The sequence below is a fragment of the Notothenia rossii genome (genome assembly GCF_949606895.1).
Source record: "Notothenia rossii genome assembly, chromosome: 6".
In the NCBI taxonomy this organism is placed as follows: Eukaryota; Metazoa; Chordata; class Actinopteri; order Perciformes; family Nototheniidae; genus Notothenia; species Notothenia rossii.
Window position 1 is genome coordinate 69,868,846 of NC_136909.1, and position 27,021 is coordinate 69,895,866.

General features: G+C 42.6%; 1 protein-coding gene across 7 annotated transcripts in view; it reads right to left on the minus strand.

The window, feature by feature from the left end:
* The window catches only part of pde10a (phosphodiesterase 10A), a 69,437-nt gene that overhangs the window by 38,372 nt on the left and 4,044 nt on the right, over positions 1-27,021 (minus strand). The window contains exon 1 of one of the 7 annotated variants that reach the window (XM_079686920.1): positions 806-1,458. The exons of 5 other annotated variants lie outside the window; for them this stretch is intronic. In XM_079686920.1, the coding sequence (XP_079543046.1) occupies positions 806-869 (64 nt within the window). In that variant the 5' untranslated portion in view covers positions 870-1,458. Of the gene's footprint in view, positions 1-805; positions 1,459-27,021 lie in introns of those variants that run through there. One more of the 7 variants, XM_079686921.1, reaches the window with a different exon arrangement.

Genomic DNA, 27,021 nt, shown 5'->3' on the forward strand with positions numbered 1-27,021 from the left:
AACGGAGTGCAAATGTGCCACTGAGTAGCACAACTTCTAAGTGAATATTTTATGGGAAACATTTCATAAAGAATTACAGATGCATTCACTAAACTTTCTGCAATTTTTGTATCAAACTGGCAGTCATTTATCAATGTATTTAATATTTGTTTCCGATGAAAATAAGGTTAAATTGTGAGGAACAATTATAAAAGAATTAAGAAAATAAGGGAAACAACTGATATAAAACCATAATAAATTTCAATAGGACTTCTAGCACAGCTATAATATGACATGAGAACAAATTTAGTATAATTGCAATATACGTAGCTTTGGGAACACCGCATTAAATATTTAAAAATGTTGGTAAGTATGAATATAATAATTAATACGATCATATTTCCTAGACTCATATTTCTACTTGCTATTTTTCCTGGAACTAGTTTTACTGTACACTTTCTAAAGCCAACACTCCGGTGCTAGCTTTGGACTTCGCCTGGCTTTCTGATGCCATGTCTTATTGCAGGTCGCTGACGGTCCCCTGCATGAGCCAGATACCAAAGAGGGGATTCATAAACCCGGGATATATTTTTATTTTAAAAAATACTGTAGCGATGATCAATGCTGAATGCTCCCCGTCCAATAAAGTCCCCACTCATCTAGATCTGCTATCAATCTGACATTCATAAAGTTGTGAACACACATGGGCAAATAACGTACTCCTGCAGTACTAAAATATGTGCTTTCGCAGTGTTACTGAACATCAAAGCTTGTTATATTTGTGCGTATATTTAAGTTTGATTAAAAAAAAATAAAGAAGACCTACTTGCACCCAGGAAACAGTCCGTCAACCTTCTAAAACAGCTTGTTGAAGACGGGCCATCTTCCATGTCGGACTGTGAGCGCAAAAGGAGAGAGGAGCCCCGGAGAGAAGTGCGCCTCTGCAGCTGCAACTTGGTGCGTCTCGGCGAAAACCAAAACTATTCCAGTCCTCGTTGAGGTGATGGGTGTCCTCAATGCTTCAGGCTGTGCATCGTGCAAGAAGAGCAGTGTGCTGCCCCCCCTCCACCAGCGCTATGACCCAGCACTGGCCGAGGTGTAGCTACTGTCGGCCCGCCTCCTCCGCTGTGGATGTGCAGCAGCAGACTGGAGGAGCCGAGCCGACGACGTATAGACAGAGAGAGAGAGAGGGAAGAGAGAGAGGGATGGAGAGAGAGAGAAAGAGAGAGAGCGAGAGGGGAGGGGGAGAGAGAGAGAGAGAGAGAGGGGGGGGGGAGAATCACACACACACACACACACACACACACACACACACACACACACACACACACACACACACACACACACACACACACACACACACACACACACACACACACACACACACACACACACACACACACACACACACACACACACACACACACACACACACACACACACACACACACGGGAGAGAGGGAAAGCGCCCTATGAAAGCGCCAAGCAGTGTTTAGCTCGACTTCCACCTTCCGCTTTGGGTTTCAAAATAAAAGCCTGCATGATTGTGTAGCCTTGAAACGAACCGAAAATGACAATAGGCGCTTTCACACCGGAGTACTTTTCCCAGTATAGTTCCGATAGTTCTTGAAATGTTGGACAGGTGGTGGACCTCAACTCATCTAGGGGGGCATGCTCCCCGGGAAGATTTGTTTTTAAAGTTTGAAGTTGAATGCATCAATCTGCTGCACTTTGAGAGCGAAATTAGGGACTAAATATATGGATACATCTCTCGACACCACCCATGTGAAACAGAACTGAAAACAGATTTATTTTTTCTTTATGCATATTTTACAAATCACTCCCCTTTTAAACTGTATTTTTGTGTTACTGTCCTATAGTATGAGTTGGAATTATTCCATACCTGTTATTCTCTTGTTTTTTATAACTATAATGATCATATAAAAGGTGTGCCTTGGAAATACTTGTTTACATAAATGATTACCAAACCGTTTGAGACCCACTACTTTGACTAAAGTTAACTATCCAAACTCAGAGAGTCCTTTACCTCACTGAGCTGTAATTATCAGCCTCTCAGTCTGACAGGAGAGGACTCTCCCTCCACCTCTTTAATAACGTCCCCTACACACAGCGGCGTGCGTTGAAGCTTGGCAGCGGGCATGTCTGACGCTCGACCAACAACCAATCACATTAATCTCCCGCCCCAGACACACAAGCAGCGGTTTGATTGGCTAGAGCTTGTACTGGCATATGATTCGATTGGCTGACACTTCCGTTGAAGCTTCAAAAGTAAAACATTGCTCTACTTTTGAAGTGAGCTACGCTTTGCTCCCACAATGCAGTTTGGCGAAGCGTGACTTCACCCGATTCAAAGCAAATGGGCAGAAGCGTTGAAGCTTCAACGCACGCCGCCGTTTGTAGGGGCTGTTACAGCACCTTATATCGGGGTGCTAGTGGAGCACGCTTTTGAACTGTTAGCGCCGGAGCCTCGCAGCGGGGAAACTGTGGCGTGCATCATTTTACAACTAAAGACAGAGCTACACAAAAAACGCAGCATGTGTACGGCTCTGAGAATCTGCCTTGGTACAAAGTAGCAGTGAAAACATGGTAGCCTACGGAATTTCATTGATTTGGGCATTCTCACAATAAGCAGGAATGGATTTGATAATGACGCACTGACACAGCGCTCTACAGAAAGTGGCGAGTGGATAGACCGATTCACAGACTTTCCGCATAGTAAAAGTTGGGGGGTCTAAACTAATCATTTTAAAAGGTGGGGGGAACTTGTCCCACCCTCATATAATGGCTGTGACGCCCACGGGTGAAAGCGAAAACAGGCTATTTAAAATAGACTATACTCTACTCTTCATGCATAAATGCAGACAGACCCCAACATCTTTCAATATCAACATAGCCAGGGCTGGCATGATTAAGTAAATGAAAAACATGTCTACCTTTAGAAGAGTTGCAAGCGGCGAGTGTTGGTGCTGAACCTCAAGAGAATGGTGTTCTTCCATTCCGTTGTGCATTTTTTGGTTAAGTCTCTCTCAAACGCAAGTTGAACCAGCTGGGCATAGGCGGCGCGTGAGGCGGTTCAGGTTTGGGAAAGCTAAATCACTTTTTTTTACCTGACGCTGCCCGCCTCCGGCGTCTATAGAAAAGAGATCAACTCAGTGAAAGCACCGCCTGCTGGCCAATCAGAGCTCAGTGTGCGGAGTTTAAATCTATCAAGTCATATTACAGGATAAAGGAAATACAGTTTAAACTGCCGTATGCAGAGAAGATGCAGACGTGTCGCACTTATCATTCATATAACATCATCAATCAGATCATCGATCATATAATATCACAATATTTCCTTATCTGAGTCAGCTTCTCGAGCCGTATCTGGCCGTGCATCACCTACATTGTCACATACTGTATGCAGAAGTATTATTTTAAGCAACACATTAAGTTGACGAAACACTCAAATGTAATTAAAGTCAGACCCACTCTTGTCTTAGATGGGGCAGTGATATCATAAAACTGTTGTACGCTTTCAAACACTCTGTAGTTATTTTTTAACCAGTTGTTCTATTCACCCTTGCAGCTATGTGGCTTAGCCTTCCCTAGCCTACAGTACCCGCCGCCCCTGCAGCTGGGCCTTTTTTTGTGGAGCATTGCACGTCTATGGTCCGAAAAAACGTTTCTTAGAGGAGGCGCCAAATGTTAAGGCATGTTTGAAAGCAGTCATTACGCTTGGCATTGCCTTAAGGTGCGTGTGGTAATTGGAGATGATGTGCTGTATAGTCTAATCCCCCTCGATTGACTGTGACTGTTTTTGCATGCTGAAAAACAGTTTCGCAACTTCGTACTTCATTTACAGGTGATCCTGACAGGTCCATAATGTGCTTCACAGCCTTTGCATCAAGGAATGTGTCACTTTCTGGATTCAGCGCAGGAAGTGATTTGGCCAGCTGCGAGTTGCGCTCGCTGAATCTCTGATCCATTTCTCCAAGCACTGAATCAATCGTGCTGTAGTACAGTCTCTGAAGTTCTGTTTTGTCATCATCCCTGTGTCCTGTAGTTCCCTCGACTACATACCCATCCATATTAGGGTTGGCTCTGCGTCTCCGTTTGGGCACTTTGGTTCTCGGAGTAGCGCTGGCAGCCATGGCCATGTCCCACACTCCTCACCACAACGGAGTTTGCGTACACAAGCTGTTGCACAAGCCACGAGACTTAAACCTGTCATCAAGTTTGGTGGGTCCAGCAGAGCAAGAACTGTGTGCACTAACTGAGCAATGAATCCGAAACTGGGCTCAGTCATCTCACGCAGCAGGCCTGTTGCTTCCATTCGTATTTCTGCGCCGTGGGCCATCACATAATTAATCTCAGTCAAAAGGGATGTTATGTCGTTGAAGGATTTTATAATTACAGACACAGTGGCAAGATGTCCTGTCCATCTCTGTTCCAGAAGGCGTTTAAGGTACACACCCTTATAATCCACAGCAACTGTGGGCTTCTTGCAGAACTTGTAGAGGGCATTGCACACATGAAAGAAATCCACTAAAGCTGTCTCTGCTGACATAGCATTTACTACAACTAAGTGTAGCTGGTGGTTCAAACAGTGTACGTAAGGAATCTCACAACCTAGTTTTTTTTGCAGGAGCTTCTGGACGCCACCATGTTTCCCAGACATCAGAGCAGTCCCATCAAATACCTGGCTTAGTATCTTTGATGTGTCCAGTCCAACTTTGTTGAGCTCTGCCACGACTGTGTCCGTTAATGTCTGTGCATCACCTTTGTCAGCTGTCGATATGATCAGCAGGCGCTCTGCGACGCCATATGTCTCATTTACAAATCGAATGACAATCAAAATGTTTTAACACCCCGTGGGGTCACGGGTTCCATCTACTTTCAGTGTGTAAAAGGAGTCCCCTATTTCCTCCTCTATAGCCTCAGTCACCACATTGCTGAGTGTAGTTATGAGTTCATTTTGCATTTCGTGACAAGTGTAAGTGGCGTTTCGAGGGACTGATTTCACTACATCAGCCAATTTGGGGTCTTTTTTGATCGTATAGTCCAGCAGGGAGAGGAAAAGGCCACTGCCCCCCTTTGACATTTTATCAAAAGCCTCTATCTTCCCTCGTAAAGGCAGCTGGTTTTCCACCAGAAATCCAACAACATCAATAAGAGAGGAGATTTAATACCTGTTTTTTCGAAGTTGGTCTGCGTTAACAAGTGCAGAAATCTCCTTTCCAGTGCTGGCACGCCTCTCTTGCTCCTTCCACATTGCATTGCAAGAGAGATGCTCCTTTGAATTTCCATATTTATGAAATCCCTTGTCTCTCTCCACCACATTTTTCCAGTTACTGAAGCCAACAGTCACAAATATATCCATTCTCCGGGATTTGCTAGACTGCCGACAGCAGAAACAAAATGCAGCATCGGCCTTGACAATGTATTCAAGCCAGCCTCGGTTGTGATACCAAGCAGAGACAAACAAACGCTCCCTGCCAGTGAGGATGCTGTAAGGGTACTGTTTTAAAACAATTTGGTTGGGCTGATCAGTTCCATGATCATCTATGGGTTGATTTCCAGTGCTAACATTAGCTGCAGCAGGTGGATGGGCTTGGCTAGCAGGTGTATATTGGGAGAAAAAGGTTCCCATTTCTGATTGGCTGGACAAATTGCAAACCAAGGCCCGTAAAACTCCGAAAGGTTTTGTGAAGCCGCCATTGTATTTGCTGGCATTAGCATTATTAGCATTAGCCCAGCACACCAACGGAGAGAGACTAACTTATGGCAACAAAAAAAAAAAACATGGGAGCGGTGGAGTGATGAGGAGGTGTCTGCATTCACAACACCTGGGACCAGCAGCTTCTACTAAAGCCAGTCCCCAACTCCGGGGACTTCCAACCGGGGACTTTGGGTGGCAGTCAAGCCCCCAGGAGGTGTGAAAATATTCGTTGTGTCCAAACGGCGGTACTACAATTTCCGTATCAGTCCGTGATGTCATTGGGCCCAGAAAGATTTTTCCCAATTGACTAACATTGGGAAAGAAACGTCTGTAAATCAGCGGATAATTGTTTTTAAACTAAATAAACTACCCAGTATGTAGTGGTGTAGTGGTGCGGCCCATCGGGATTCGTCTGAAGTGGGCCGGTACTGAAGTGGGCCGTTCGGACGATGTGCCCCCCCCGTTGACAATTTACTAGCGGTATTTACTTGCAGTACCGAGGTGAGCCGGCGGTACCGAAGTGGGCCGATCGAGATCGGTTGAACCATAATGCTCATACCCATGGATGTATAATGAGAACGATATTACCCCTCCTGTACCCGGGCCCGGTGACACGATGGAATTAAGAGAGCTCAGACCCTCACTTTTATAGAGGTCGGAACATGTCATAAGTATAAATAAATAAAAGCATAAATACATTTAGGAATAAAAACATGAATAAATACAGGAATAAATAGGGTGCAGTGTTTTCAGGTAGATCCAGTGTGTGGGCTGTGGCTCAGCTGGAAAGCAGATGACTCAACCGCAGGGTCCCTGGTTCAACAACTGGTCAATTTGTCTTTTTTTTGTTTATAAAAGCTACAGCTAAATTAGATAATGTAGTTAATAATTATTTTATATGGTTAGGGTTAGGGTTATGGTCGGAAGTAGATGGGCGGGACTTCGCCTCTCTATAGAGTGGCGAAGTCCCTCCCTTTTATGGTGACCACCATGGGACCTTATTTAGGAAAAATTATGTATTGAAGTCAAGAAAACGTATCTTTCGATCCCGTTTGAATTGTGCCACGAATTACACATATGATGTTTGGCAATCTTAAAAAATGATTTCCATGTCAAAAAAGTCACAGTTTGTCGAAAACCTGTTGAAATATAAGACTATGACAAATACGCAACTAGAAAGAATACAAATCCCAGAATGCCGGTCCTGCATTCTGGCTCTTACGGAACCGACTAACTCCCCTTGTGTGTATGTACAGCTCTCAACATGCCCAGACTTGTAGTGATTTGCACCTCATTTAATACTTTTCGCCTCATTCTGAAAGAAAGAAGTGAAATGTGCCAACGTGACGGCCGTCTTGGTGTGTGGTGCAAAACGGGAGCTGTAGTTCATTGAGCGGTTTCACACAAAAAAAAGTGTTACTTCACAGTTTTACGACACATTTTTATTTTTTTGACTTGCAAAATTATCTTTTAAATTGACAAACATCAGATGTGTAATTCGTGGCACAATTCAAACGGAATCGAAAGATAATCTTTCTCTCCCCATTGACTTCAATACATAATTTTTCCAAAATAAGGTCCCATGGAGCTCCCCCGGAAAGGGAGGGACTACGCCTCTCTATGCCAGTGGGCTCTCCAGAGCCTCGCTGCTGTTTCCTGGTCCATGGTCAGTGGTCAAGTAGGAGACAGCGACAACTTCTACATTTATAGCATGGCAGTAACTTAATGGAGCATTAATTTCTGCATGCAATAACTGAGGTCCAGCACAGATTGTAAGCTGATGCAGGCGTGCCATTTAGCAAGGCACTGAATTGTTTCCAAGTGCTGCCCCTGACCTATGACCTTCTCAAAAACAGGGCTTCATCTGCAGAGTTGGGTTGGGTACTACCAAACCAAATGTAATTAATGGCTTGTGTAGAATAAGTAGGCTACCATCATCAAGAACAGTCAAACACAGTCAGACAAAAAGAGATCTGTCGGCTAAAATGAAGGGCAAACATTTTAACACACGATCATTGCTGTGCATCCTTATAAAGCATATTCAATGTACAGAAAACACAAACCATGAGAGTGAGATAACAAGCGGGGTCAGTCCAAAGTTTAGACTCTAAACATCAGCAGTCTAATTCCTTTCTTATCTGTCTTGAGATTTTAAACAAGGTTATTTTTTCTGAGGCAAATAAGATTAGTCTTTCTGCCTTCTTAGGGATCACTGTTGATATTTCAGCTCCTGACTTCAAATATCTGCAGAGACTCGCATTTAACAAAGGAATATATTCACTTTATTTTACTAGGAGCTCATTTACATAAATTCTAATTGTAAAAATCGCCTTGAATTGGCACAAAATAATGATCACTGTAGTTGAATCAATTAGCAAAAGATTAACTTCAGCAAAAGCTGCACATCTAACTGAAATGTTATAATCCCATACTAATAATATCCAATCCCATAATGATACAAATAAACCAATTAACCTCTAATCAGGTCAGCCACGAACATTTTACATTCATCACTGACTGGAGAAGACAATCTGGTGAATAAACAATGGGAGCAGAATACATAAAAGCACAATTATAAGAATGCAGAATTGTAATTTGGTCTCTACAATTTTAAGATTATAAAATGCTGCAGTTGAGACAGAACTTTTTTTCTCCTCTTCTTTTTTGTTACTTTCAGAATCGAGTGTTAGTCAGAGGATTTCCTGTATCAGTTTGAGCTGTCTCTGACGTCTATAAGGCCACACTAAGTTCCTGTTAACTGTAAAAAAAAAAAAGTGCCTTAAAGCTAGCCAACAATGTTTATATTTCCACTAATAATATCCATGTAGAAAAGAGACGGATAATTCATTCACAGAGAGCAGAACAATCCTGGCGTGAAGCAAATGTTGCGAAAATAAATTGCAAAAGTAAACATAGCCTAACATACAGCAAACTTAGATCGATTAACATAATCTTGCATGACATCTAAAACTGACAGCAAGTATTAACTTGCTGTAAATTATTTATGTTAAAAAAGAGAATCTGTTTTTCTTTCAGTGTGAATAATATGAGTGTGGATCCCACATCAAGTTCCAAATGAATTGAGCTCCCTATCTCTGCAACCTTTGTAGATGTGTGCCCGTGTTATCAGCGCTCACAGAGCACCTCGACGGCTCTGAGTCGGCAACATGATACAGCATACGGTGTGCCAGACTCCCTCACGGCTGCAGCATTACATACTGATCATATCGGAAGAGAGAGAGAGGTGTGGGAGCCGAGGAGGGTTGCGTCAGCACGAGCGCTATCAATCACTGGCATTCCTTCACTCTCGAGCAGCTGGCCCATTCAGAGGTCACGTATAACATAATGGATTCTCTCTGACACACACTTTTCCCTCCATTTTCACCACGATGAGAAAAGCCCCTAAATGAAGAATGTGTCTCACTGTGATACATCACTTTATTTCAAACGAATAACACAGCCTTTTGATTATTTTAAATCAATTCAAAGTTTATTTATAAAGCACATTTAAAAGCGATTTTTGCTCGGGCCAAAGTGCTGTATAAAAACACATTAGGCTACTACAATCACAATAAAAGACAATAAATTACAACAGATATAAAAAGGAGCTCCAATAAGCTGTTTAGGACAGAGAGTGAATACACATCCTATACAGAGATGCTGTATGAGAAACCAATGTGAGTTTGGAAAATTGCACAATGTAAATCTATTCTAGTAGACCTCAACAATGGAATTATGATAAGTAGAAATGGCCATGACATGGGACCTTTAAACAATAAGTAAACGAGACAAAGCTCTGAGTTAAAGTATCTCTCGGTCAGCTGAGCTCCTTCACCTTCCTCATGTGTGTCCTCCCTACAGTACACTTCAAGTAGCACGGAAATGCAGATAGAAAACAAATGCTTTCAAAACGGTCCAAGCAAAGTTGATGAGTGGAAGTTTATGAGCTTATGTGAGACGGTTATGGGTGGAGAACTTATAGGGAAATGTGGTAGATCACAAGGGATGCCACAACTCTGTCTCTGACCCGCCAGTGAACCCCTCTGATCCATGGCTCTCAGAAGTGGCAGAGCAACTGCTTTAAAGTTTGAATTATTATTACATAACAGGAAGTGAACTGACCTGTCTAATCCATTTGATATTTCAATTGTGTTTAGTAAAGTCCACTCGGTATGAAATGGAAACATTGCACTTGAAGGTGGGGTAGGTCATTTTGGAGTAACCAGCTCGAGTGCGCTAAAATTTGAAAATACACAGCCGGAAAAAATCTGCTACAGAGCCCCTCCTCCAACAGATTGTATTTACTGTTTTTATTTAATATAGTTTCATCTACATCAACTAGGCTTCAGGATTGTATATTGTGCAAATGCAACTTTTATATATTGCTGGGAAATGATTAGAGTAAAAAGTACAATATTTCCGTCTGAAATGTAGCTGAGTCGTATAGGGAAGATGCATGTAGAGTACCTTCAATCTGTACTCATGTATATAGCTTGAAAAGTATACTTCGATACAGTCTGCTGCATTAAGGAAATGTTAGAGTATATATCTACAGGAAAGGATAGATCATAGGCAGACAGACAGGTGAACAGATGTGTTTTTGGCTAAATCTGCATCGCAGTCCCTCTTATTTATTTGATATACAGTTGGAATAAATTAATTATAAGCACCACAGACCCAAGAAAACCTCAAAATGTCAGCCAGGGCTCTCCCCAGCTTGATCTGTATCAATTTGGACAGGCAGTGCGCACTCTTTTCTCTCTCAACATTATCCTGCCACCAAATCCCATACCCTTCTGTGAATGGATAGCATGTGGGTTACAGAGAAACGTATGGAAAGCAGAAAGGTGATGATGAAAGCCGCTGAAATCTCCTGTGTCTAAGCATGGTATGTGTGTGTCTGTCACATGCAGAAGGTTCCTATAGCTGTTGGTGAAAGAGCAGCTTTACTGTCGACCGCTTGGGGATCAACAGCTGACTGAAATGCGCAGTGGTCGGCAGCCATGCTTAACTGTTCTCCCCTCTTGGCTGTTTTTTAGCGAACAGCCTCCTGATGACTACGGCCTCTGTCTCCCAACATAAGAGCTGCACATCTACAAACGTGTGTGCGCTTGTTCACACACAGCCTCGCCCCTACCCCCACATTACAGACCTCATCCACTTAAGCACATTTCTGATTCAAGGCACTGTACAAGCTTTTTGCACTCTGCACACACACACGGTCACACACGCCCCAGATGTAAGTGAAACATTGACAGATCACATGCAAGCACACGCAAACATGAACACATATACACATACAGGAGCAAAGTTACATCCACGTACACACACACACACACACACACACACACACACACACACACACACACACACACACACACACACACACACACACACACACACACACACACACACACACACACACACACACACACACACACACACACACACACACACACACACACACACACACACACACACACACACACACACACACACACACACACACACACACACACACACACACACACACACACACACACACACACACACACACACACACACACACACACACACACACACACACACACACACACACACACACACACACACACTTCCAGTCCCCTCCCCCCCAACTGAATAGTCTGTTCTGACAATCCACAGGACAGCCGGAGCATTGACGTCAGAGGCAGGCCCATGAAAATACAGGGTCCCTGGGGGGCTGAGGGAGTTATGCACATCTTCACAGCTTGGCTCGCAACTAGTTCAACTACCAATGAGCATATTACTGCCTCTGTTTACTCTTATTTTTCAGAAAATGCAATAATGAAAAAGAAAAAAGCAGTTCCAGTTTTACACACAGCCTGACATGCACAAATTTGCATGCGACTGCAATGCGGATCGTCTGAAACGTGACGTCAATGGACGTCATTGTACTGTGATCCATTAGGACAAATGTGCGATAGGTGCATAATTTAGGTGAATGGAAACACAAATCACAGCACATCATTGCCTGCCCTCTGTCGTCTTAATAATTGCCATTTTGAATAACTGCTGTCAGACTGTAGTATATTAGACCGACCCAGAGGAAAGGTTTGTTGCTCGCTCAGACGTCCTCAATCCCAGGAGAGAATATGACATCTTTGTTTACCGCTCAATGTTCTCTCCTCAACCTCTTTGTGTTTTCTGTTTTTTCTTCTTCTTCCTCTTAGGACATCAAAGCCATTAATCTCATTGTTCTCTCTCCTTCTCCTCCTCTCACCTCTCTGAGATTGTCTATGGCACATTATGCAACATAGGTTATGTTTGTTTGCCTGTTAAGACATGCAGTGAGTGTTGCTGGGGTCTTTTAAAACAACCACAAAATCTGCTTGTGTCTAAATTGATTTTGGTATGGAGAGAAAGCTCTTTAGATTGGTTAGTGATACAGTAGAGGGTATACATTAAAGGATTGTGTAAGAGGTGTGTTTTTATATATCACAAAAGCAAGAATAAAGATAACAGGATATAAATAAAGCACATTAACAAATTATAAAGAAATCCCTTGATAAAATTAGGAAGTAATGTAATACAATTAATATTGCAAAATATGACAAGATTGTTAAATGAACATAATTTGTAGCAGCATTTAAACTGCATATTTTGATTATTTTTATCCAGTTGATAATATAAAATAATTAACCTTTTCCATTTATGAACACAATCAGCATAATGAGATTGTTGTGTAATTATATCAAACAGTAATAACCAGCAAAAATGAATACTACACATAAGACGAGTGAGTGGTGCGCAGAAAATGCATGTAAACTGGTGCAATGTCACCACAATGCATCAAAGGCTTCACTCTCACATACATCCACCCACTTCTTTTGAAACTGGTTAGAAAGTATATATGTTAGAGTGTTAGATTCTACAAATCTGATAATGATGGGATCTGATCTGGGTCCACTATAACTGCAAATGCATAACCAAGACTTCCAAGACTTGAATGAGGACAGGGAGAAGAGAATATTCTCAGATTATTTAACCTGTATTTCCCATTGTCCTCTCAAGTGAAAAACATTTATTGAATTAAAACCAGGACTGCTGTATATACAACTGAAGCTTTGACGGTTTTCTCTTTGTGGCAACAATGTTGACCTGGATCCAAGCCCTCAATGAGATCCTCATTTGGAATTTATAAATGACGCTCCACCTCTTTTCTGAGCTGTAGCCTGTCCTGATGAGATATAGGCCAAAATTAGCTCCAGATGAGGAGTTACCATGGTAAAGTCTGCCCTATGAGGACCAAGAGTCCATCTTCTCAGTGGATACAGTAAGTAGGCCTAAGCCCAGTGTGTGGCATGCACAGCTGCAACATGTACTGTATTTTGGAGGACTTCCATTCACATCGTGACATATTACTAAAGGTCACCTATTATGCAAAATCCACTTTTTCATGTATTTTAAACATAAACATGTCCCCCCTCTGTGTAAAGAGATTCTGAAAGTTTCAGGAACAAAGATTTGCTAATTTTTTGTCCTGATCCATTTATTTAAAAACCTGTCTGAAAATGAGCTGAACAGATTTTGGCCACTTTATGATGTCATAACGATTTGTTGGCTTGTGTAACCATTAGCCAATAGCCAACCAAGGTAACCCCGCCCACCATATCACCTGAATCACCTCCTAGAGCTCCATTGTGTTTTTAAACCAAACATCTCTCAGAGGGGCGTGGGGAGTGTCTCCTTATTTTCATCTAAAGTAACAGACAGAGAATCAGTACTTTTACAGTAAAGCAGGGCTGAAACAGAGGGGTTTACGGAACGCTATAATGCATGATCTGTTTGGTATTTCGAGCCAAACACTTCAGAGACATGTTTTTTATGTAACTGAGAACAATAATATATTGATGAAAAAGAGTATAATAGGGGACCTTTAAGGGCCCCTTGCAAAGGAATTATTAAAGACCGATGTTTTTGTCGCATCAGTTGAAGAACTGTGTAGATTACGCAGCAGGGATAACATTTTTTGTCCCAAAGGGCCCAAGGGTGAGTGTCCACTAATAATACTTCAGCTGCCTGCATTTCCCTCCAAAAGAAGCGCAGCACTGGCTTGTCAACAGGAAACGGTCTGATCTGCTGAAGGTTGCCTTTTATGGACTCACTGACAGTAACAGCATGTGTAGGGAACCTGAGGAGGATGATGGTTCTTACTTTCCCTTTCAAAATGCTTTTATTTATTTGAAAACCAGACCTGTTTGCACATCCAACATCTATGACAGGCCTCTTGCTAAGTTCCATGTTTCCCTAACAGCACAGCCTTCATGTGAGGATGAGGAGAGGCTGCCCAGCTTCCAACATGGCTGGATCACCTCCTTCTCTACCTCTATCTGCCAATGGTGCTCCGGAGCTAAAGGAGAAGGAGTGATGAAAACTGCCGACCTGAGCGGACAGACAGTATTAAATATTACACATCTGCCGTAGTTCTTTATTTATAGAGCCCTGATTCGAAGACCTTTTGACAAACTGGAAGAACTGCCACCAAAACTGAATATGTGACGTGGATCATAAATATATCAGCAATTAAACAACATCTTCAATTTCTCTTCAAACAATACGTCTCCTTGCAGTATCAACCTTAATTCGGCTGACTTTTATATTTGATCCAATTGGTAGATAGGTTATATTTACCCCATAACGGTGCACAGCTGATAGAAAAGGACTTGTAGTTTTAAAAGTTGTTACTGATTTTCTTTGAATTAAAGAATGCAAATACTGAGTTGAGAGAATAGTCAGGGGTTTTGGGTGATGGGAGACACATCTATGGAATCAGAATTTCAATAGCTTACCATTTAATGACGGATATACCTTTCTGTCTGTGATGTTTTTACAAATCAGATATTAATGTGTAGAAATAAAACATGTGAAATAATATAGCAATATCCAGTAAAATTATGTAAAAACATGAATACAACTACACATCTTCGGATGTTATACATACAGAAGTGTCCTACACTAATAATACAACGTTATTATGGCATTGTATGCTGTGTGTACCTTGTGTGCACCGCCTAGTGGTTAAAGCACGTTATTGAATTATTTTTTAAATATGTTATATTTGATGAAGAAAATATTAAGAGTACATACAAAATAGGGGGAAAGTAGAAGGTCAATGATAGAAATATAGAATATAAAAAATCAAGAAGATACTGAAGTGATCTCTACAATAAAAACAGTTTAGTGCCGGATGTACAAATATAGGAGGATGTGCAAAACAGAAAAACGAATTAACATTTATTTAAACATTAAAGACCTCTCTGAAGAACCAGCACCTTACCGTGGTAGAGAGGTTTGTGTGCCCTGATGAACCTGGGGGCTGTGTTGTCTGGAACCTTGTGTTCCTGGTAGGGTCTCCCATGGCAAATTGGTCTCAGGCAAGGGGCCAGACTAAGATTGGTTCACAAGACCTCATGAAAGACGACACACGAAGTGAGGATACCCGGCCCGGAGGAAGCCCGGGGTCCCCTTCTGCCAGGCCCAGAAGGAGGACTCGTCGGCGAGCGTCTGGTGGCCGGGCTTGCCACGGAGCCCGGCCGGGCACAGCCCGAAAAGGCGACGTGGGCAACACCTCCGCTTCTCCGTCCCGCGGGCCCACCACCTACGGGAAACAGCGATGGGGTCGGGTGCGCTGCCAGAAGGGTGGCAGTGAAGGCAGAGGGTCTCGACGGACCAGACCCGGGCGACAGAAGCTGGCTTTGGGGACGTGGAACGTCACCTCTCTGGGGGGGAAGGAGTCGGAGCTTGTGCGGGAGGTGGAGCGTTACCAGTTGGATCTGGTTGGGCTCACCTCTACGCACAGCATCGGCTCTGGAACCTTACTTCTGGATAGGGGTTGGACTCTATTCTTCTCCGGAGTTGCTCAAGGTGTGAGGCGCCGGGCGGGTGTGGGGATACTCACAAGTCCCCGGTTGGGTGCTTCGTTGTTGGAGTCTACCCCAGTGGACGAGAGGGTTGCCTCCCTACGCCTGCGGGTTATGGGGGGGAAAACTCTGACTGTTGTGTGTGCTTATGCACCCAACAGCAGTTCAGAGTATACGGCCTTCTTGGAGACCCTGGAAAGAGTCCTGTATGGGGCACCTGAAGGGGACTCTTTAATCTTGCTGGGAGACTTCAACGCACATGTGGGCAATGACGGAGACACTTGGAGGGGAATGATTGGGAGGAACGGCCCCCCTGATCTGAACCGGAGCGGTGGTTTGTTACTGGACTTCTGTGCTAGTCATGGATTGGCCATAACAAACACCATGTTCGAACATAATGCTCATAAGTGTACGTGGTACCAGAGCACCCTAGGCAGAAGGTCCATGATCGATTTCGTTATCGTATCATCGGACCTGAGGCCGTATGTTTTGGACACTCGGGTAAAGAGAGGGGCGGAGTTGTCAACTGATCACCATCTGGTGGTGAGTTGGGTCGAGTGGCGGGGGAAGCCTCTGGATAGACCTGGTAAGCCCAAACGTGTAGTTCGGGTGAACTGGGAACGTCTGGAGGAGGCCCAAGTTCAGGAGGCCTTCAACTCACACCTCCGGCGGAGCTTTTCGGGCATTCCTGTGGAGGTTGGGGACATTGAACCAGAGTGGTCAGTGTTCAAAGCCTCTATTGCCGAAGCCGCGGCGGGGAGCTGTGGTCTCAAGTTCCTAGGTGCCTCAAGGGGCGGTAACCCTCGAACCTCCTGGTGGACACCGGTGGTCAGGGAAGCCGTCCCATTGAAGAAGGAGGCCTTCAGGGATTTGTTATCCCGGGGGACTCCCGAGGCAGTCGCAAGGTACCGACAGGCCCGAAGGGCAGCAGCCTCAGCCGTGGCCGAGGCAAAGCAGCGGGTGTGGGAGAAGTTCGGAGAAGACATGGAAAAAGACTTTCGGGCGGCACCAAAGTTGTTCTGGAAAACTGTCCGACACCTCAGGAGGGGGAAGCAGGGAACCATCCAAGCTGTGTACAGTAAGGATGGGATGTTGTTGACCTCAACTGATGGAGTGTTAGGGCGTTGGAAGGAGCACTTTGAGGAACTCCTGAACCCGACAACTCCGCCCTCTATGTTAGAGGCAGAGCTGGAGTATGACGGGGGATCGACACCAATCTCCCGGGGGGAGGTCACTGAGGTCGTCAAACAACTTCACAGTGGCAAAGCCCCGGGGGTGGATGAGATCCGCCCAGAAATGCTGAAGGCTCTGGGTGTTGAGGGACTGTCATGGTTGACACGTCTCATCAACGTTGCGTGGAAGTCGGAAACAGTACCGAAGGAGTGGCAGACCGGGGTGGTGGTTCCCCTTTTTAAAAAGGGGGATCAGAGGGTGTGTGCCAATTACAGAGGCATCACACTACTCAGCCTCCCCGGGAAAGTTTACTCTAAGGCAGGGGTCTCCAACCTTTTTTAGGATGAGCGCTACTTTCAAAAAATAAAACAAGTAGTGAGCTACTTTTACTTCTCTTTTTTTTGTTTTTTGAAGTGTATATATTTAGCACGTTAACATTACACTTTGTGTGCTGTTTGGGTCATGTGGGACCCGTTTTCAGTGTTTACTAAAAGAAAATGTGTGCAATTTAATTATTTTAACCTGCTTTATTTGGGGGTGGACCTCACATCCTCTAGGGGGGTCCGGGAAGATTTTTTTAAATGTTGAAGTTAAATGCATCAATGTGGTGCACTTTGAGCACAAAATGAATTTATGGATACAGCTCTCAACACTCAGATGAAAGGGAGATGTAGACTTTTCAATAATCCAAACATCTTTAGAATATGATCTCAACCAATAACAAATCATTTAAACTTGTTTATTCTTATCTTATGTTACCTATAGTTAGCATTCTTTCTTTTTATTTATGCATATTTTACTAATCACTCCCCTTTTAAACTGTTGCAAGAACGTGATTGGTTGATATTCATTGTGGGGGGAGGAGGGGTGATAGATATAGAGTTGTAGTAAGTAGATAGAGTTCGCTAAGATTGAGGTTTCGCTTATGCATAGGGTAGATTCTTTTAATTACATTTCCTTTTTTTTGTGTGTATTTTTTACATTTTGGATTTGCTTGGCGAGCTACTTATTGAGGGCTTGCGAGCTACCGGTAGCTCGCGATCGACGTGTTGGAGACCCCTGCTCTAAGGTATTCGAAAGGAGGGTCAGGCCGATTGTCGAACCTCAGATTGAGGAGGAACAATGCGGATTCCGTCCTGGTCGTGGAACGACGGATCAGCTTTTTTCACTCTCGCAAGGATCCTGGAGGGGGCCTGGGAGTACGCTTATCCAGTCTACATGTGTTTTGTAGACTTGGAGAAGGTGTATGACCGGGTTCCCAGGGAGTCACTGTGGGAGGTGCTGCGGGAGTATGGGGTGAGGGGGTCTCTACTCAGGGCCATCCAATCTCTGTACTCCCAAAGCGAGAGCTGTGTCCGGGTCCTCGGTAGTAAGTCGGACCCATTTCAGGTGAGGGTTGGCCTCCGCCAGGGCTGCGCTTTGTCACCAATCCTGTTTGTAATATACATGGATCGGATTTCGAGGCGTAGTCGTGGGGGAGGGGGTCTGCAGTTTGGTGGACTAAGGATTGCACCACTCCTTTTTGCAGATGATGTGGTTCTGATGGCTTCATCGGTCTGCGACCTTCAGCACTCACTGGATCGGTTCGCAACCGAGTGTGAAGCGGCTGGGATGAGGATCAGCACCTCCAAATCTGAGGCCATGGTTCTCAGCAGGAAACCGATGGACTGTCCACTCCAAGTAGGGAATGAGTCCTTACCCCAAGTGAAGGAGTTCAAGTATCTCGGGGTCTTGTTCTCGAGTGAGGGAACAATGGAACGTGAGATGAGTCGGAGAATCGGAGCAGCGGGAGCGGTACTGCAGTCTCTTTACCGCACCGTTGTGACGAAAAGGGAGCTGAGCCAGAAAGCAAAGCTCTCTGTCTACCGCGCCATTTTCGTTCCTACCCTCACCTATGGTCATAAAGGATGGGTCATGACCGAAAGAACGAGATCGCGGGCACAAGCGGCCGAGATGGGTTTTCTCCGCAGGGTGGCTGGTGTCTCCCTTAGGGATAAGGTGAGAAGTTCGGTCATCCGGGAGGGACTCGGAGTTGAACCGCTCCTCCTTCGCGTCGAAAGGAGCCAGTTGAGGTGGTTCGGGCACCTAGTTAGGATGCCACCTGGGCGCCTCCCTAGGGAGGTGTTCCAGGCACGTCCAGCTGGGAAGAGACCAAGGGGTAGACCTAGAACCAGATGGAGGGATTATATCTCTTCGCTGGCCTGGGAGCGCCTTGGGATCCCCCAGTCAGAGCTGGTTGATGTGGCCAGGGAAAAGAAAGTTTGGGGCTCTCTGCTGGAACTGCTACCTCCGTGACCCGACCACGGATAAGCGGGAGAAGATGGATGGATGGATGGATAAACATTAAAGAATACTTTAGGTAAAGGTCTTCTTTTAAATAAGAAAAAGGCTTTGGGGGTATCTACAGATAAATATTAAGCCTGACAAAGTACTTAACGTCTAATATATTGCTTTCCTGCAGTGTTAACTATGTTGAAGCACTTATTTTAACTGATATTATACATATGAATTATACTCTTATGTATGTAGATAGTATAATAAATGTGCAGAATTTGACAGTTTAATGGTGGAGGTATACACACATATTGATAGACGTTTTGTAATGCACTGTTGAGGAACCTGTGACTCAAGTTTTCATTCATTGCATAACTACACCGTAGCTGTGTATATGATATGTCAATAAACCTTTGAAAATCTTGAAATCTTGAAAGGGATAATAAAATAAATAAAGGCAAAATAGCCATTATATACAGTTTTTAATTAACGATTAGAGAATAACGAGTAATGAATATACTTTATAGGGATCTGGAGATAAATGTTTAGTCTTCTCAAGCACCAACTAATATCTTGCCTGATTGTTGGCACTTGACATTCACCTTCCTGAATTTTACTCAGGTGTAACTAAAGTCTGATTTAAGGGTTGTTTATATTTCACATCATTAATCAGAATCTGCAAAGTAACTAAAATAAATGTAGTGGATTGAAAATACCAGGTTAACCTCTGAATTGTAGTGGAGTAGAACAAAGTAACAATAAGCTTTCATGTGGGTATATATTAATGCTGCCCATTATGGACACAAGCAATTTTCACCCATTTATTAATTATATGTTTTAAATGTGATAATACTGGCAACTTCTAATTGTGGGAAAAACGAAAACGTTCCTAGTAGAGACGTCGAGGGGGGGGTGGGGGGGCTGGTCCTGTTCGAGTCCAGTTTTGAATAGTTGCCATGGTTTCGTTCCATTTCAAAGAGCTGTCTGACGCTCGGCGTAACCTTGGCACACTGCCACTCCGACATCCAATCCCAGAGCTTGAAGATTAATCACGGGGTTTGTCAAGCAACGGGACTGTAGTCCCAAATGATAGTTGAGGATTATGGGTAGTGTAGTGTCTTCGGCCATCCTAAACTCCGAAATGTTTTTCGGATTTCACATCGCATTAACACCATATCCCAACGTGCATTGCGGCTAAAATATCCAATCTCCGAGCTTAAACCATAGCTGAGGATCTTGGGTAATCAGTTCAGTGGGTGTGTATTGTGTGTATCGCAATGATGCTCGAAATGTCCCATATAGGCCCACGTCTGTTTCCAGTTGTTTTATTTTGACGCCAAAAAAGCCAGAGATTATAGAATTAAACAAATAAATAAAAACAAGGACAATTGTGTGTTATTGGTGAGTAAATAACAGTGTGTTATTTAGAAAAGGATAACAAATTAGAAGGAAAGAAATATTGAAAAAATACAGATTTCAGTATTCTGAGGCAAATTTATTTTCCTCGCGGACGGCAAAAAAAGTCTGACGTTATACGGTTTAAAATAAAAACAATAATCGTGGCTAGTTGATATTGAGTAAGAAAATGTTTTTATCAACCACAAAGCTTCCGGTCTTCCAAGACCGGACCGGACAAAAATACGTGTTGCAGGCACAAAACACACTACCAATAGAAATACATTGCTTTTAAAATAGTTCTGTGTGACACGAAAAAAAGGGGAAAATCGTGTTGGTGAACACGAATCAGTAGATTAAATGTCGTGACTATAACACGAAATGCCGTGAGACTGGGTTGGTATCTTAAACTAAAGGGATCCTATTTACAGCTGGTCTTTGTAGCAGTCTGGTAGGTAATGGTGGTTAATTTTAGTTTTACAATAATCAAATCAATTCATAGTCAGACCCTTAAACTGGCAACGGCTCAGTCAGAAAGGCAAGCAACAAGAACATTGCACTCAGCAGATATTTGACAGGTGTGTCTCCCTCTCAAACAAAGAAGAGAAAGTCTCACTCAGTTCTGTCTCCCCGCTCCCTTATAGTCACGATGGCAGCAAAAGGGAACAAAAACTGTGATTTATTCACTTCAGGGAGTTTTTAAAGTGTGTTTTATGTTTTGTTGAGTCATATCAAAGTCAATTTTAATGTCAATCTTTCAGTTTGTGTGTACAGACAGAGAGATTGAAATGACGTTTCCAACAATCCCGAAATGTATGTATTCTAACGGCCCATTTAGGGATGGGAATTGCAGTTTAGATTTATAAATGCGGTGGTGTGTTTCATTAGTTTATGCACTTACAATATACAAATATAAACGAAAGTATATGTACTAGAAAGTTGAGCTAGGAAATGTAAATTATTGTGAGTGGACTTTATGGTCGATGTGGACTACTCATCTTTATTTTTTTCTAATATAATGTTAGCTAAAGTGATGTTTGTTGAGACTTATTTTTTTTAACCTGGAGTATGTAATGTTATTATGACTACGACATTTGATCAACAAAGCTGCAACAATTGGAATGTTTTTTTTTTTGCCGTACCAGTGAAGCTTCTTCTGTTGAAAAGAAGAAGTTCCATGTCTGACCCATTGTCTACTCTAAACCCTCACAAAACCAACAGTGGGACTTCATGGGAAGAAAGACTGCAGGGCAAAAACAATAATAATTTTACTTTGGGGGAGCAGCAAACGGGTACAAATATGAAAGAAACAAATAGACAGCCTACAGTTCTGTAATGCTAAAATATTGACCACTCCAAAAATATAATATAATATATGAATATATATTTTTAAGTTTGAATACAATTCAAGATTGCCATTATTACTATAATACAGAATGTGGGAAAGAGTGCTTTATTGGTATATTACACTGCTTTTTCTTACTTTTGAGACTCAACTGGTTAGAACTAGAAATAGTAAATAGTACATGTACTTGTGAAGGTTAGAAAAAAGACTGATGAAAGCATACATTTCACTACAGCACTAGAAGAATGTCCTTTAATTTTCATTAAATGCCAGATTAACAAATGTTTTCAGAATGATTAATTATGTAATCCCTGCAGGGAAAGTCTCATACCATGTATCTACATGGAGATCAAAGGTCAGGGCAGAGTATAGAGCCCTGGCAGCTGAAGGGTATTCTTGTGCATCATATCAGCCTGAAGAAGGTCAATCTTCTAGGCGGTAAAAAAAATTGTCCATCCATCGTGAGTTTGTAAGTCAACTCTCAGAGCAGCAGAGCTTACTCTGACTGCAAAATAAAGCGTTTGTAAAGTCAGATGAGTGCCAGAATGCCTCCGTCTAAATACAGAGCATCAGACAAAGTGTTAGCAGTAAATGTGGACAACTGCTACTGCTGTGGCTGAATAGTATTACGCTAAATGGATAGTAGAGTAAATAAATTCAGATCTTTAGACCCAAACTATAGGGTTTCTTCAGGTGAACTGATGCAAAATGTAATGTGTGCTTTTAAGATTCTTAGTAAATTTGTCAACGGAAAAATTGTAAATGAGACGGATAAATGTCATCCTCAGATTTACATTTCTGGCTAAAAGATCTCACTCCAATTTGTTGTGCATTTAAAGCTTGTTTGCTACATGTGTCTAACAAACTACAATGAGCAGTGAGTGGACTACATTTCATGGCGTGGTCAATGATGAACATGTATTTGAACAGTTTTAATGCAGCAGTTTACTGAAGCAGTGGAAGCTGTCGTCTGCTGCATGCTGACAATTGAATGTGACCGTATCACACCTCTAATGCTCTCAGTGTTTCAACTCAGACCACACTATTACATTAATAAAAGGAAAATAGGGTTAACCTGGGGATAATGTCAAGAAAAAATAAATAAAGTGCTGATGAGGTTTCTATCAATGCATGAGAGAAAACAGCGTTCGAAGAGCACAATGGACAGGTGGTGCAGATGTGTGTGGAGCGCTGCAGTGGAGGGAACTGCAGAAAGCCCATGAATCAAAAGAAAAAAGAAAAACCTTTAAATGGTTGAAAAAAACGTGATGAAAGAAGGGTGCATGGGAGGGGGGGGGGGGGGATTACGTGTATCTGCGTCAGAGCTGGAGCCAATGAAGTCAGAGACGGGGCAGGCTCGAGCAGGAGATGCTGTTACTGCCACTCACAGCACCCGCCTGGGCCTCATGGCCTCTACGTCACAGAGCTGGCACAAATTATGCCTGCCTGAACATTTGTCACACACATGCACACACACGCGGGCAGATGTAATTTATGTGCATTAAACACATATACCGCAGTGTTTTAATGGCATTTGAATTTGTGCAGCAGACGTGTATTTCATTCCCTTCAAAGCCCAATATACAGCGCTGAAAATGGAAGAACATTTTGAACATCTTTCAGCAACATATATTATTATTTGCATCTTATTATCATTAAGCTAATATAATGTATATAAGTGAATGCAGCATATAGCCTGGTAGCTGATGCAACTGCCAATATCTCCAGAGGAATCATATGGCTACATAAATAATACATAGAACAAGGCCACCGACTTTCATTAATTTAGCTGAAGGTGCAGGGAGAAGGGAAGGGTTCTTTGTTTAATTTTTGTACCATAGGGAATGCCCTTCAAACCAGTGGTGTATTGTCTGATATAATATCACCCTTTCTGCTATTCTCTAAAATGTTGTTATTTTGCACTCAGTAGGACCAAGCACACTAGTGTTATTAATTTTAAACGGCTTTAATTTTTATAAGCAAATTCACTTTTATTGTGCATTTCAGAAAACACACACACACACACACACACACACACACACACACACACACACACACACACACACACACACACACACACACACACACACACACACACACACACACACACACACACACACACACACACACACACACACACACACACACACACACACACACACACACACACACACACACACACACACACACACACACACACACACACACACACACACACACACACACACACACACACACAGATGTTCTTAATTAAACACACATTTTGATTACTGTATAACAATTATGTACTATTTGTTAGAGAACATTATATATTAACTATTTTAGGTTTCAAAATGTAAAATGTATTATATTACTTAAATATGAAGTCTGTTTATAAAAATATGACACACAGTCCAATATTTATTCACCAACACACACACAAGATGTAGATTAGTGAGCAGTGTTTTCGGTTGGCACCACTTCTGACCTAGATTATCACATCAGTTATTCTGGAGGATGGCTCTGAGGATAAGCATGCGGTCAGAGGTCTGTAGAAGGTAGAGAAAAAAAAAAGAAAAAAAAAATGAACAGCGCTGAAACACTTGGCTGACGTCACCGGCCGTGTGAAACGCTTCACTGTGCAATCTTGTAAAACTGCATGCAAACAGGAGGTCAGATGTGTCTCCTCAGATGTGCGCATGAGTGAGGGGCATGTGCATGAGAAACAAAGAGGCAGCTGCAAATACTTTCCTATATTTATCATATCTTTCTTATCAGTCGTTTTTTCTGCCGGTTAGATGATTTTCATCAAGCAGGCTACAACATAATTCACATTTACTATATTTTTGTCTCCGACGCCGTTAGAACAGATGAGAGCAGTAGCAGCAGCCTAGCTGGCAGGAGTCACATCCTATAGGTGATGACGCAAGCCAGAGACACAAGCCATGACCTCAACAGCTCCACATCAAACCACTGGGGGAATGGAAATGGAATACATTTACTTAAGTACATATTTAAGGTACTTTACTTGGGTAATATACATTCTATGCTACGCTAAACTCCTCTACAGTTTGGTGGAAAAAACATTTATTTTCATCCCACATTTTTGGATATTTTAGTGAAAATTACATTGCAAATGCAGATTGATAAAAACAGATATAATCAGCTAACACACTATAATATATTAAAGATTCAGCTCCACAGCAGTATATAGTAAAAATAACCTCATAGGTATGACCCAGCTGCAACTTTAATGACACATTACTTAATATATTACAGTGATACATTTTTATATATCTATATAATAAATGCTGCACAATGACTCATTTTTGCTTTTAATAATTTAACCATATATTGTTCTTAATTACATTTGGAATAATTTGAATGCAGGACTTTATATATGACAGAGTATATAGTGTGGTATTTCTACTTTACTTAATTTAAAGATCTGCATTACTTCTTCCCCCTCTGCATCTAACCATCACTCTGATCTCAATCCTGCACGGGCGCACATGCACGCGCACACACACGCACACACATGCACGCACGCACACGCACGCACACGCGCACACACACACACACACACACACACACACACACACTGATGAGTTCGACTGGCTTCACAGAAGTGAAACCCCATCCCTCAGTGCTATTGGATGCTTCAGCTCTGCTCGCTGAAAACACACATGCTGATCTCCCAGCTGAGACGCCAATGACGTCAGACCAAACGTAAGCCTTTTAAGCGCCAAACACAGTCGGGTCATTACTCACGGCTGAGTGATGTCACACAGTCTGTCAGTGTGTGTCTCGTGTGACGCTGTACGGTGTGTATACAGTGAGGCGCTGATGATTGACTGTTTGACTCTGCTCCTTGTGCAAGCATTAGACATGGACACACCGAGAGGAAATTATCTTAATACAACAGAATATGTATTTAATTAATTTGTTCAGGTTTGATGCTTGTGCTTTTTCGTATGCCCCTGATTGAATTTACCGCAAACCTGACAAATCTGACAAAGAATATTATTCTTTTATTTCAATACTATTTAAAAACATGATTTAAAATTGGGCAAGAGTGGTGAAAAGTACACATTAAATCTACTCAGAAGAGCCCAATTACAATGTAGAAAACTGACAAAAGTGGCATTTGTCATGTAAAAATAATAAATGATTACCAACTTTTGTTCTGTTCCATTCAGTGTTAAAGGAAGCTAGTGAAAAAACCCCACTGATGCAGCAGAGTCAGTGAGATGAAGCTTTACCTTAATTCGTACGAGTTGATATGAATCAATTTGGTGCCTTAGGGAAAAAATGCTTTTAAAAATGAAATGGAAAGAGAGCTCCACATTGAGCTCAAAGAATTTGGGGATTGGCTGGGGGGCCGGGCGGGAGCTGCCTGCAGCCTTCATGAGACGCCAAACAGAGTCAGTATGAATCTTAGGTGAGAAATATGGGTGCTGACGTACAGGCCTGTCAATCTCTCTGCACAGCAGACCTCAGAACAGACTGAGACGGCCGAGCAGCCAGACGTCAGGTCTGCCTGTTTACTGATAACACATGAACATTCATGGCTACGCACACGCACACGCACACACACACACACACACACACACACACACACACACACACACACACACACACACACACACACACACACACACACACACACACACACACACACACACACACACACACACACACACACACACACACACACACACACACACACACACACACACACACACACACACACACACACACACACACACACACACACACACACCTTTAACAACTTTTTTTCAGATTTTTGTATTTTCTAATTCAATTGTTCTATCCAAACTTGCAACAAGATAACTTTGGATATTACTGATATTGAATCAGTAAAAGGAAAAAACTAACAACAATAATTTCACTTACACAAAAGACGGACTGTTTTTCTAATTCTGTTTTCTGTCCTCTGCTAGTTCATATGGAAACTTTTTTTGACATTAGAGAATCATATAAATGTTTTATTTTGTGGAACCTTTTAGTCGTGATCAAAAAGTCTGCAAACGATAATAATAATTTAAGAGAAAACACATTTGTTAGCCCATAGTTCCCAGCTGCATGCTCAATGATGGATTTCTCTGACGTGAGTCCCTGTAGTTCATCTCTATGCTTTGGCCCCACCTAGTGTCTGTCGGTCTTTCTGTCTGAGGACACTGATGTAGACATATAGACATATAATAGATATTGTCAAACTACATAGAGGG